The sequence below is a fragment of the Symphalangus syndactylus genome, chromosome 24, assembly GCF_028878055.3.
Source record: "Symphalangus syndactylus isolate Jambi chromosome 24, NHGRI_mSymSyn1-v2.1_pri, whole genome shotgun sequence".
NCBI classification, from domain to species: Eukaryota; Metazoa; Chordata; class Mammalia; order Primates; family Hylobatidae; genus Symphalangus; species Symphalangus syndactylus.
In genome coordinates, this window is record NC_072446.2 from 51,609,354 (window position 1) to 51,621,559 (window position 12,206).

At 52.5% G+C, this 12,206-nt stretch overlaps 1 protein-coding gene across 7 annotated transcripts in view; it reads right to left on the reverse strand.

Moving 5' to 3' along the window:
• Nucleotides 1-12,206, reverse strand: part of SYNDIG1 (synapse differentiation inducing 1) — a 197,373-nt gene that overhangs the window by 76,183 nt on the left and 108,984 nt on the right. For all 7 annotated transcript variants that reach the window (XM_055265254.2, XM_055265256.2, XM_055265257.2 and 4 more), the window contains exon 3: nt 5,486-5,623. In XM_055265254.2, coding sequence (XP_055121229.1) covers nt 5,486-5,623 — 138 coding nt within the window. The remainder of the gene's footprint in view (nt 1-5,485; nt 5,624-12,206) is intronic.

A 12,206-nucleotide genomic window follows, 5' to 3' on the forward strand; every position in this document is an offset into this window, starting at 1 on the left:
CCCACGTGCTCCCCGCAGGGCCTCGGCACTGCGGCCTCTCTGTCTGGAAGCTCCTCCCGAAGGCCTCCCCCTGGCTCAGCCTGCGGCTTCATCAGAAGACACCATCCTCTCCGCGAGCCCCGCCACGGCCACCCTGTTTAAAATGTTTCTCCCAGCTCCACGCTCCCCATGTCCATCTGCGGCTAATAGCCAGTGAGTAAAACGGAGAAAAGTAAAGCTGACGTTGCAAGGAAGAGAGGCAGGCGATGAGCACGTTAGCTCTGAGAAGCGGGATTTGGTTTGCTCTGTTCACTGCTGCATGCCCGGCACTTGCTGAACACGTGGGAAGTGTTCACTAATCAGTGGGTAAATGAATGGATTCCAAGGGGCTTTGCTATTAGCTAGGTTGCACTGTTGTTCTAGATTTTCAGTACCATAGAAAGATTCTATTTTTTCCCCTAGTTTGCCCAATTCCCTTTGCTGGTACTATTCATAAAATTCATAATCTGCTTCCTAATACCCTTTTCTCATTTAATTATTGTTATAATGTTGCAGTTAGTAAAGGAAAGAAACATTTTATGAAATGAAATTAGATCAAGACATAATAAACGCTTGGATGCAAAGACGTCTGCCAGCAAAGTCAACACAGGAACCCTCGGGCCTGCCCTGGCACAGGTCCAGGCCAAGTGCCCCCCTTGGGGCAGGGCTCTGGCTTTGGTCCCCGGCTGCCCCCGTCACATGGGATGGAGTGAAGTGCCATGAGGACCAATGCCACACCATGCTCAGACAGGCTTTCCTCTCCCGCCAGCCTTTCCAAGCGGGGGGGGGGGATGGTGAATTTATAAGCAAGGACTGTGGTTCTATTTTCGTTTGCAAACAGATAAAAGTCAAAGCTACATTGCAGAAAATATGGCTTTAAGGGTTAAAAATATTAATATTTCCTTCATGTGCCCATACTTGCTACCTCTGTGATTTCTGTTACTTATTAAATCCCTTGAAACTTCAGTTTTGTTAATCTGTAAAATGGAGATAATAATTTTCCACCTTCCGGACTCACTGCAAAGATTAAATAAGATAAAGTGTGTGAATTAACTAGCTGACAGCAGCCACTCAGCCAATTATGGGATTCATGTCTATCCTCAGTATCATTCACAAATGTCAGTTCCTAGATGAAGCCACACCACCATAATCGCACACACCCACACCCTCCTCTGTATGAACTGGCTTACAAAGTGTGCTTGCAACGGGGGCTGGATGGAACATTGTTGGGCAAAATGAAGTTGTAGACAACATGCTGCCCTCATCTGCCCACCCACCCCCACCCCACAGCTCAGGGACAAGCCAGATGCCTCCCTGAGAGAAGGCAGGTGCCTCCAAGCCTGCACATCCTGCTAGCTCCGGCCTGCTGCTCACCAATGTCGGCTTTAGGCACATCTCTCAACCTCACTGAACCCTGATTTCAGCACCCAGGTCATGGAGTTCCTATGAGATAATGCATGTAAGACAGCAATATTCACAGCCGAGCAACATCAGAACCCAGGACATCCCTCCCTTCCCTCTTCCTTTCACACCACAACCAAAGCCCAGGGATCATTTCTCCCAAAAGACATCCCGCAGCTTCCCACTTCTTATTAGATTTCCAGCCATGACTGCAGCGCAGGTCACCACGGCCCCTGCCGGGTGATGGCAGCAGCATCCATGAGGATCTGGAGGCCTCCTCAAAATGCAGATTCCTGAGCTTTGCCCCAGAGACTCTGACTGAGCAGGTGTGTGGTGGACAAGACAGTGTGCATTTCTAGCAAGTGCCTAGGGGGTCCAGGACCACACCCTGGAAGCAAGGGTACATGGCTCCAACGCTGAACCTGGCGCACAGTAGGTGGTCAGCCAATGTTACCCACCTCACTAACACTTTGATTACAACGGTTATGCTGCTTCATGAACATATTTTTAGAATTAGCAAAATCTGCTGGGAAAGGTGTGTCTGTGTCTTTCCAGGTGTCCCTTGGCCTCTGGACCCCCAGCACCTGGAGAACTCAGGTTTCCAGCAGGGCACGACCAGCAGCAGCTGCTCTGCAGGTGTCTCCTGGGGACTTTCACTGGCCTTACATCTCTAACCCTCAGCTAACCGCACACACTGGAAATCATTTTAACATCCTTGTATGGGTTAGTAAACAGAGGCATGGGACAGCTGCCTGCTAAATGGGACCAGGCTACAACAGGACAGAACAACATATTGGATGTGCAAAATTCTAGAGATGGCGTCCCTCATTTTCTCCACTGCCCAATTTAATCAGACCACCATAAGACGTTGTTTTGTTTTTCTGTAATGGCTTGGCGTGTTCCTTTGACTTCACTGAACAGTTATTTTGACAATGAGCAGACACAGCCTGACTGTCAGTGAGTACACTGTGATATGATCTGAGATAAAAGGGAAAAAAAACCCAAAGTCACACTTAGATGTCAAAGATTTCCTTGTGAACGGCACTGAGAGGGCCTGGAGAGCCTCAGCTCCACCAACATGCTCTTCACCCAGGTGCATTATCCCCTTGACCCAACAAGGCGGCAGGAGGTGCTGGCCACTGTGGCAGAGAGGGCTCCGGGCTTCCCCCTCTCCAGTCCTGGGCTTCGCACTCCCAGCTGGCCTCGCTTAGGAAAGCACTGATTTAATTTAGCGCAAGGATTCTCAGATTGCATCTGTTCTATTCTGTGCCACACTCTCTCCTTGGCAGCTGCCGGCTTCCCCACGATGGCCTGCTGGAGACCACGCGTCTGCAGTGTGGGCTGTAAACGGAATGCCGAGCAGCCTGGTAGCCGGCTGAGACGTCCTGTGCAGGGCTGCTTGTTTCCAGGATCTGCAGCAGCTCCCGGAACCACCACTGCAGACTGAGGGGAGCTGCCTGGGATGGGAGTTCTGATTGGAGATGGATGCGGACACAGGCCCTGCAAAGGGGACCCACCTCCACAGGTATCTTTAGAAAAGTGTCAGCACCTCTTCTCTGTTGTGGTTCTACCACAGGGAAATCCATTCTCAAAGCACACGGAAAAGGGAGGCTACAGCCAGTGGCCCTGAGAGCTCCTCTCTACTACGCCCATAGTGAAGGCAACACCTACACCCACCCCCAAAAATGTTTCCACTTCACCTCCAAAAGATGTGATCAGAAGTCTCTATAGAAACTGCATTTCCCATTTGTAGCTAAACAAGTAATAGAAATCCTCTTCACTGTTTAATGTATCAAACACCATGAGTCCTCAGACCCAAGCCTGAGAGGCTCTTACTGTGTTCAGAATACAATTACTTTCTGAGAAAGACTCTAGACACAGTCTCTGCAGTTGTAGCCTTGCTCTTTATTATAATGGGGATCTTTTGGATAGAGACGTTGTCCATACCTTGCCCTGCACCAGAGACTGGGGCTTCAGTCCGAACACGTGGAGCAGCAGAGACCACAGACACCACAAAGGACTGGTCTCTCCTTTGGCCACATAGGCAGCCTCTCCCTGAGGCCCCTTGCCATCTATCCAGGGCTTCCATCCACCCAGCACTCTGTGGCACTTTTACACGGATGCCTCAGCGGCTGGGCCCCATGAAGGTGGGTATGTCCCTATCCTTCCCTACATGGAGATGACGCAGGGCTGGGGTGTACAACGAGGCTTCGAGGGTGCGTTTGATGCCACCCGTCCAGCTCCTAGGCCCAATCTCTCCTTCCCTTGCAAGACTGCTCTTGTCTATTGGCAGCATCAGGGTGCAGTTTATCTGGCACAGCAGGCTCTGCCCACCGTGGGCCTGTGCCCACACCCATTTCTCCAGCTCCTGTGTGTCCCAGTCCGGGACCTCACCTGGAGCAGGGCTCACTCATGGCTGCCTCCACTCCACAGCCACCAGGCCCCGCCTCCACTCCACAGCCACCAGGCCCCGCCTCCACTCCACAGCCACCAGGCCCCGCCTCCACAGCCACCAGGCCCCGCCTCCACTCCACAGCCACCAGGCCCCGCCTCCACTCCACAGCCACCAGGCCCCGCCTCTACTCCACAGCCACCAGGTCCCGCCTCTACTCCACAGCCACCAGGCCCCGCCTCCACTCCACAGCCACCAGGCCCTGCCAGACCCAGGAGTCAGGCTTCCCACCCCATGCTTGTGCCGATGGAGAAGGGGTTCTGTGGCATTTGTGGGACGAAGTCACAAGAGAAGCTCCCACAGACCCTCAAGATCAAAGCTGGGTCTGGAACAACTGCTCAGCCCAGCCCTGGCAGATCAAGATTTCCCCACTGTGCCCCTCCGGCTACACCCCTGCCTGCAAAGGCTTCCCGACTTCTTGTGCCCTGTCAGGAAGCACTTGCCCTCAGGAGGACCACAGGCCACCCACCACTCTCCCCTGCTCTTCCTTGGATGTCAGACAGAGGAGCCAGTCACCACTCAAGATGTGCAGGGGAAAACAGAAATCCCATAAAGGCAGGGCGGATTCTCCTCTCACTCGTCCAACAAACCCAACCAACACAGGAGCCATCAAGAAGTAACTGCTAGGCTCAGCCAGGGAATCTGTTTCAGACTAAGGACCTGCCAGGCTTAGTTGTGTGCAGGCCTGGTCCTGAACCCTAGAAGCTGGAGAGGGACCCTCTGTACCTTTGAGGCATCTTCAGCCCTCCCTGAGAACACCCCATGGGTGCCCGGCACCAACCCCACCCCGGGCCAGCAGAGGAGTGCCCTTTCTCCCTGTTTTGGTTGGGCAGATAGCAGTGGGCCATGGTAATGCCGTCAGCTCACTCTGTAATTGGCAAGTAGAAATGTCTTTCTCTGATTAATAAAAATGTGAATATAGCTGATTTCTGAATGAGTACTCTGCACTTGCTAGAGAAAAATCTTTCCAAATATTTCAAAATGTAGGTTGCATAAGGGGCAACAAACAGGATGCTCTGTAGTGCAAAAGGCTAGGAATCGAAACCTTTAGAAGCCTTATGCTGGGGAGGAATGGCAGATGTCAAGCTGAGATGTGCGATTTCCACAAGCAGGGCGTTCACCTGGGGCAGATACGTGGGGGCTGCTGTGGAACTGGAATCTATTTTACAGGAATGAGCCTTTAGCAAGGAAATCAGAACCCTACTTTTCTCCTCTCTCATTAAGTTCAACGTAGCCCACCTGGGCATGGTGTTTCCCGGCACTGGGGTCACCCCCCACACACAACCCCAGCACCTAAATGAAAGACAGCTTCCCACAGGCCATGTGCCTTCCACCCAGCAGACACCCGCTTCGGTTACGAAGCCTCTTCGGAACACAGTCCCACCTCTGCGAGGACACAGCTGCGTCCGGGGTGAGGCAGCCGGAATGCCTCCTTCCGGCCCCAGGGTGCCTGACTTCTCCCAGCCTATCCTCCAACTGGGCAAGTGCTGACCCAGCTGTAGCAGCAGCTGTCTGGGCTTCCTCGCTTCTCCTCCCCCTCCGCTGGGATTGCCGCCCCCACCCCCACCCTGTCAGCACCTGCACACCACGTGCGACAGACCAAGGAGGCCTTACCTCATGGGACAAGTAGAAGGCTGCAATGCCCAGAGGCCAGAAGCAGCAAAGCATGGAGAAGACGCTGAGGCCCAGGTGGTCCCGTGGGGGCATCACGAGGAAATTGTCCTCACTCTCTGTGTCGCTTGAGTAGTCGCTCTGCAAGAGAGAACCAGCGAGACAGGACAGGAGAGAAGATTAATAAAGGAGTCATCCTGGGGTGTCCAGGGACGTGGGATGACCCCTGGCTGGCGCAGGCCCTCCCCGGGAGGCAGCTGCAGTTGCTGATGTTGTTCGAGTCATCGTTACTGCTGCAAGTACACAGCCTCCCAGGAAGAGCGGCCGGGCCAAGGAAATGCTTGCCAAGAGCAGGAAGATAATAATGCCAAGTACGGGGCTCTTGGTTCGGTTGCAGAGGAAATCCTACAGAAAGCAGTATTTCTAAGATCGCTGGGATGTGAGTGCCTGGATGGTGGGGACAAAGGATGGGACTGGAGACTTCGCGGGGACTGCCCGTAGGGACTGCCTGCCTGGAAGCCACCTGCAAAACTGGCCCCGTCCCCACCAAGCACTGTCGGTGTGTTCTGAGGATGGACTGGAGACTCTCGGAAGGCATAGCCCGGGCGAGTTTTTCTTTGTGTTATGAGACTTCTCAGTAGCGAACAAGGACAAGGCAAGGCTGATGTGGATCAACGGAGGACATTGTCCCCTGAATCTCTCTTTTAAGTTTCCCTTGACTCTGAACTGAGTCAAGATACAGGTGGGGCCTTATTTCCACCTGGAGCATGAGGGCGGCTTCCTGAGGAGCAGAGGATGGCCCTGTGAACCTCAGTTGTGCCCTTCTGCCCTGTGGCCTGATGGCAGGGGCTGAGTGAGACTCTCCTGGGGGTTCTGATGGAGAAGGTGTGTGCTGGGAGCAGGGAATCAGGGTGAAGCTGGGCACAGGAATTTACTTTTTAATTTTATATTTAAAAAAGTTTTTTTAGGTTCAGGGGTACATGTGCAGGTTTGTTTTATAGGTAAACTCATGTCATGGGGGTTTGGTGCATAGATTATTTCACCACCCAGTTATAAGCCTAGTGTGCAGCAGTTATTCTTTCTGCTCCTTTCCCTTCTTCCACCCTCCAACCTCTGGTAGGCGCCAGTGTCTGTTCTTCTCTTTGCGTCCATGGGTCCTCATCATTCGGCTCCACTTACAAGTGAGAACATGGGGTATGTGGTTTGCGATTCCACAGTAATTTTTAAAAAGCAGCTCAGATGATTCCAATGCTGACCTAGCAAAGAGAACCACTGCCCCACCCTCCCCACAAAGGGCACGTGGCTCCTCCAGGAGGCTGAATGGCTGGGCCCTGCCTTGGTGTTTGTGCAGAGGGTGCCTCCTGGCTGTCATTCCACTGGCTGGGCTCTTTCCTCATCATACGGAGCACTCGCACCAACTCTTCCAAATGCCAGGGCCACCCTGCCTAGGCATTTGTCCTATACAAAGGTGGAGCTCATCTTATTCCAGATATTGTTTCCTAGAAGAGCAGTGGCTCGCTTCCCCTTGGAGGAGGCCCTGGCTTCCTAGCTGTCTGCCAGCTGCCCAAGGTTATTAAGCAGAGGCCTCCTGCCGCAAGCTGGAGCGCTTCGAGAAGGACTGGCAGTGCACGGTGGTGACAGGGCCATTTCTTCAGGGGGCTTCCGGACAGACCCCGTGAAGCCAGACAAAAGTGCAGATGGGCCCACTCCGTGAGTGCAACACTTGTGTGGATGCGAGCCCGCTGCTCACCACTGATGCCTAAGCGCCCCCAGACATTCCTCCTTACTAGTAGAAGCTGGGAAGGCCCACAAGTGACCACGGCCCCCTTTCCCATTTTTGTTAATTAAACACAGGTAAAACTGCCAATCAGAGCCTCTAATCACTGTGCAGCCAGCCGCGGTGCTGCAGTGAGACCTGAGGCTCCCTAGTACAGCATATTTTCATGGGATCAGTCCAACAATAAGGATTTTCCAGGTGGCCTCTCGTGGAGCTTGGGCTCACTGTTTACTCGCCCCCCAACAAGCCTGCAGGGCAGGGATCTGAAGTGCCACTCCACCAACAGGGCAAGCAACTTGCTCAGGCTACAGTGCCAGCTCCTGGCCTCGCCCCTCCTGCTGGGCACAGGTCGAGGAGTCGCTGCCTCTGCTGTGGTGGCTGCTTCATGTGTCTGGGGCTGTGAAGCCTCTGTCCACGGAGCCAGGCTTGTGAGATTTCTCTTCTCTTTATTCTGCACATTGGCCCCCATAGGGTCTCCGAACAGTAAGGAGATATGAAAACTACCATCATTATGGCTAAGGGGGAAAAAAAGTGGAACAGCCCACAGGGATGCATAATTTGTGGGGGAGTTGTGAGGCCCCAGCCTGTCCAGGTGGAGATGCTCACTTCCCAGCCTCAGGTGCTGGAGTCTGTCATCTGCAAAAAGGACGTGCGGTGGGGAGGGTGTGCCACGTGGAGGATGTGCAGGGGGGAGGATGTGCAGGGTTGCGGACACGCAGGGGGAAGGACGTGCAGGGTAAAGGATGTGCAGCGGGGAGGACATGCAGAAGGGAGGACATATGGGGGGAGGCCATGCAAGGGGAAGGCCATGCAGGGGGGAGGCCGTGCCGTGGGGACAGCATGAGAGGGGAGGGCATGCAATGGGGAGGACGTGAAGAGGGGAGACCGTGCAGTGGGAAGTATGTGAAGGGAGGGAGGATGTGCAATGGGGAGGATATAAAGTGGGGAGGACGTGCAGGGGGGAGGATGTGCAGTGGGGAGGACTTGCAGAGGGGAAGGAGTGAAGTGGGGAGGGAGTGCAGCAGGGAGGACGTGAAGGGGGAGGATGTGCATGGGGGAGGACATGCTGTGGGGAGGCCAAGCAAGGGGGAGGATGTGAAGGAGGGAGGCCATGCAGCGGAGAGGATGTGCAGGGGGGAGGACACGCAGGGGGTGGGACATGCAGTATGGAGACTGTGCAGAGGGGAGGATGTGCAGTGGGGAGGATGTGCAGTGGGGAGGACATGCAGCAGGGAGGACTTGCAGGTGGGAGGACGTGCAGTGCAGAGGACGTGAAGGGAGGAGGCTGTGCAGTTGGAAGGACTTGCAGGGGTGAGAACCTGCAGTAGGGAGGATGTGCAGGGGTGCGGACGTGCAGTGGGGAGGAAGTCCAGTTGGAAGGACGTGCAGCGGGGAGGATGTGCAACGTGGAGCACGTGCAACATGGAGGAAATGCAGTGGGGAGGATGTGCAGGGGGGAGGACATGCAGCTTGGAGGCTGTGCAGTGGAGATGACGTGCAGTATGAATGGCATGTAGCATGGAGGCTGTGCAGTGTGGAAGGCTTGCCAAATGGAATCTGGGTATCTGCCCAGCTGCACCTCATCACACACAGCCCTGTCGACTCCCCTCTCCATTCCTCACTGAAAACATGTGGCTTTGGGGGTGTCAGAGAGCTGGTTTTGGAACTGCTGAGCTTCAGAAGGGGCTGTCCCTGCAGGAGATGCTCGGGAGGTCCAACCTGTGACAAACCAACCCATGTCCAAGACCCCTGAAAGCGGCAGAGCCAGGCTGGGGAATGGCCATTTCTCCAGTGCCCAGCTCAGCCCTTGACCTCAGGGAGCACAGCAGCCATGGGTCCCAACGTATCCTTGCAAAAAAACAAAAAATCTGCCTGTCTGTTTATTTATTTTTTAGTTTCCTTATTTTTAGTTTACAAATGGTGTTATTACTATCTCTGTTGTCATTATCTTTTCTGTTTTACAAAGGACAAAGCTGGGGCTCCAAGAGGTTAAAACACGTCCACTCACAAACCATCCTGTGAGTGGTTGCTGGAGTCTGGAATCCCCGATGCCAACTGCGCACCCAGGGCTCTGAGCTGCGTGCTGGGTTTGTACATGGCTGCTTTGGCTGCACACAAACCCCACTTTGCCACCATTGCTTCTCGTGAGAAGATGAGGCGTCTTCCTCCCCTCTCCCTGCCAGGACTCTGATGACTCTGCTTCTTGCTAAGTCTGTCTCATGGTGGTGACGGAGAGGCCCATGGCAACAGTGAGGTTTTCCTGATCTTAGTCAATGCTTGGGGAACCGTTGCCCCAGACCACATAGGCACTTGGAAGCATTGCCTTCCATCTTTAGAAATTGCTTTAGCATTACACGGTCCCCAAGAAGCAAAGATTTAGCTTTCAGGGCACTCTCCCAATCTTCACAGATTTCAATTTAGAAGCATAAAGGAATCACACTCTGTAAATTACCAAGCTGAGGCTAGATGACATCAAAATAATTTGTCAACTTTGATTGAAATAGATTTTAAAAACTCAGGGGTGGGAATGATTGTTCACACCTGTTATCTCAGCACTTTGGGAGGCTGAGGTGGAAGGATCACTTGAGGTCAGGAGTTTGAGACCCACCTGGGCAACATGGTGAAACCCCGTCTCTACTAAAAAGATATAAATAGCTGAGCTTCGTGGTGTATGCCTGTAGTCTCAGCTACTTGGGAGGCTGAGGCAGAAGATTACTTGAACCCAGGGAGTGGAGGTTGCAGTGAGCCAAGATCGCATCATTGCACTCCAGCCGGGGCAACAGAGTGAGGCTCCGTCTCAAAAAACAAACAAACAAACAAACAAACAAAGCTCAGACAAATTACAGGGCAGACAAAAACACCCCAGCTCTTTTCTTTGTTCCTCTTCTGCCAGGAATGCTCTGGAATATAAATGGTTGTGGGCATCATGCCACTCGAGAGGAAGGAGAGGAGAGGAGGCTGGCCTAGGAGAGGCCACATGGATACCAACAAGCCAAGCAGAGAAATACACACAATCCCCAACACCAAGAGAGACTCATCACGCACTGCAGCTGTCTTAAAGAATCCTCTTCATGAGTCATTTAATTGGTACATCTGCGGACTGCAAACATCGGGAAGGAGTCTGCAATTCATGCAGAGGTCCCACATTTTTGAGCTAAAGCCAAGGCAGAGAAAGGCAGGTGCCCTCCAGGGCCGCCCATTCTACCGCGTTGCCTGCCTGTTCTAGCAGTTTTCCTTACCTCCACGGAGAGAGAGGGCTCTCAGTTCCCTCGGGGTTTTCTTCCTGGGGATATTTTAACAAAATAATCATAGCGCAGGGCATGACACCAAATGTTTGCACATCACAATGTTCAGCATTCGTGGCAGCTTTGTGAGCAAGAGTGTGAGGCACCTGTTTCAGGAGTGGGAAGCCGAACCCCGCCCATGGCTCACTTCTCTGTGCTCACCGACTCTGGTGAGCATCTCACGCACCATCCAAGGGTGGCAGTCCCAATGGCCACATCTGCACTGAGGAGCCTGGCAGCCACTGGTCATGTGGAGCTGTGTCCCCTTAAAGTGCTCACAAGTATACACAACCAACACTGGTCCCTCGGTGACACCACGTGCTCAGAAGCCACATGTGTCCCATGCTGTCACATGGGACAGCACAGATGCAGAACGTTTCCACCACCTCAGAAGGTCCTATTGGATGGTGCCATTCATTGTATAGAGCACCTTTGACATAAGTGACTCCATCTTAGAAAAAGACTCCATCTTATATTTCACAGGGCAACAGAGTTTTTTTTTTTTCTTTTTATATATGCTTTTCTTTTTCCGTGATTACAAACACAACTGAATATCAAATGCACAAAGTAAGAATTATACGGGGAAAAATTAGATACGTTCATATATATGTCACCTTTTCAAGGCTATTTCCATCCAGAATAACCTTGGTTTGCCAAGGCCAATAGAAAGAAGTCACAAAATCACCTTTAGTCAAATTTGTGTGTTTGCTTTCTTCTACAATTCCAATACCTCCACCATCAACGACTTAAGATAGCTGCCAAGGTGTTATATAATCAGTGCCAGTGTCTTCATTCATTCTACAACGAAGGCTGTCACTTCACACAGAGTTTTTCAACAGAGACCAGAGTTTTTTTGCCTGATCAATAAAGGCTGCATCCAACCAGACAAGGATTTAACCAAGCACATTCTGCCACTATTAGTCCTCACCAGAGGACTCTGTAGCCATAAAAAGAGCAAGACTTCAGCAGCTCGAAAACAGTCATTTTAACAGACAACATCTCGCCATCACTTGTGATAAGGGCCCAGCATCTGCCGTTGAAGGCTCCGCCCATAGCAAAGACGCTTCCTTGCAAGACAATGACCACTGACGGAGCACTCGGTCCAGGTCCAGGCCAGTGTATTCTTTTCATTCTCGCCACTCTCCCTGGACTGGAACATGAACCCCTTTTCCTATCCCTTTTCTCTTGATGTTAAATGTTACTTAGTTTGTTGTGGAATGTTTAATCTATAACATTTATGTGTTGATTAAATATACTGTGATGTATGATTTGCAATACTGACTGACAGGTGGCTCGGCTCAAGCCTGCGTGCCCACCGCTCTCACTCTCGAGGCAAGGGGAAGCAATAAGGAGAATACCTCCTGGGAACTCCAGGGAGCTCGTGGCCTTTATAATGGAGAACGCAGCATCAATAAAAAGCCTGACATTGTGGAAAGGCACAAAAGTGAGGATCTGGTGATCTCTGACCTTGCGCTCACAGCTGTCTCGTGGGATCTGACCCTCTTTACTCTGGGCTTGGTGTCTTCCACCTGCAGGGAGCTCCCTGCTGCTCCTCCCACTTGCATGTGTGCCCTGCCTGCATCAGAGCCTGTGCACTTGCTGCCCCCTAAGCCAGGATGCACATGTGCCTAGCTTGCCCACTTCATTTGGGGTTTTTGCTCAA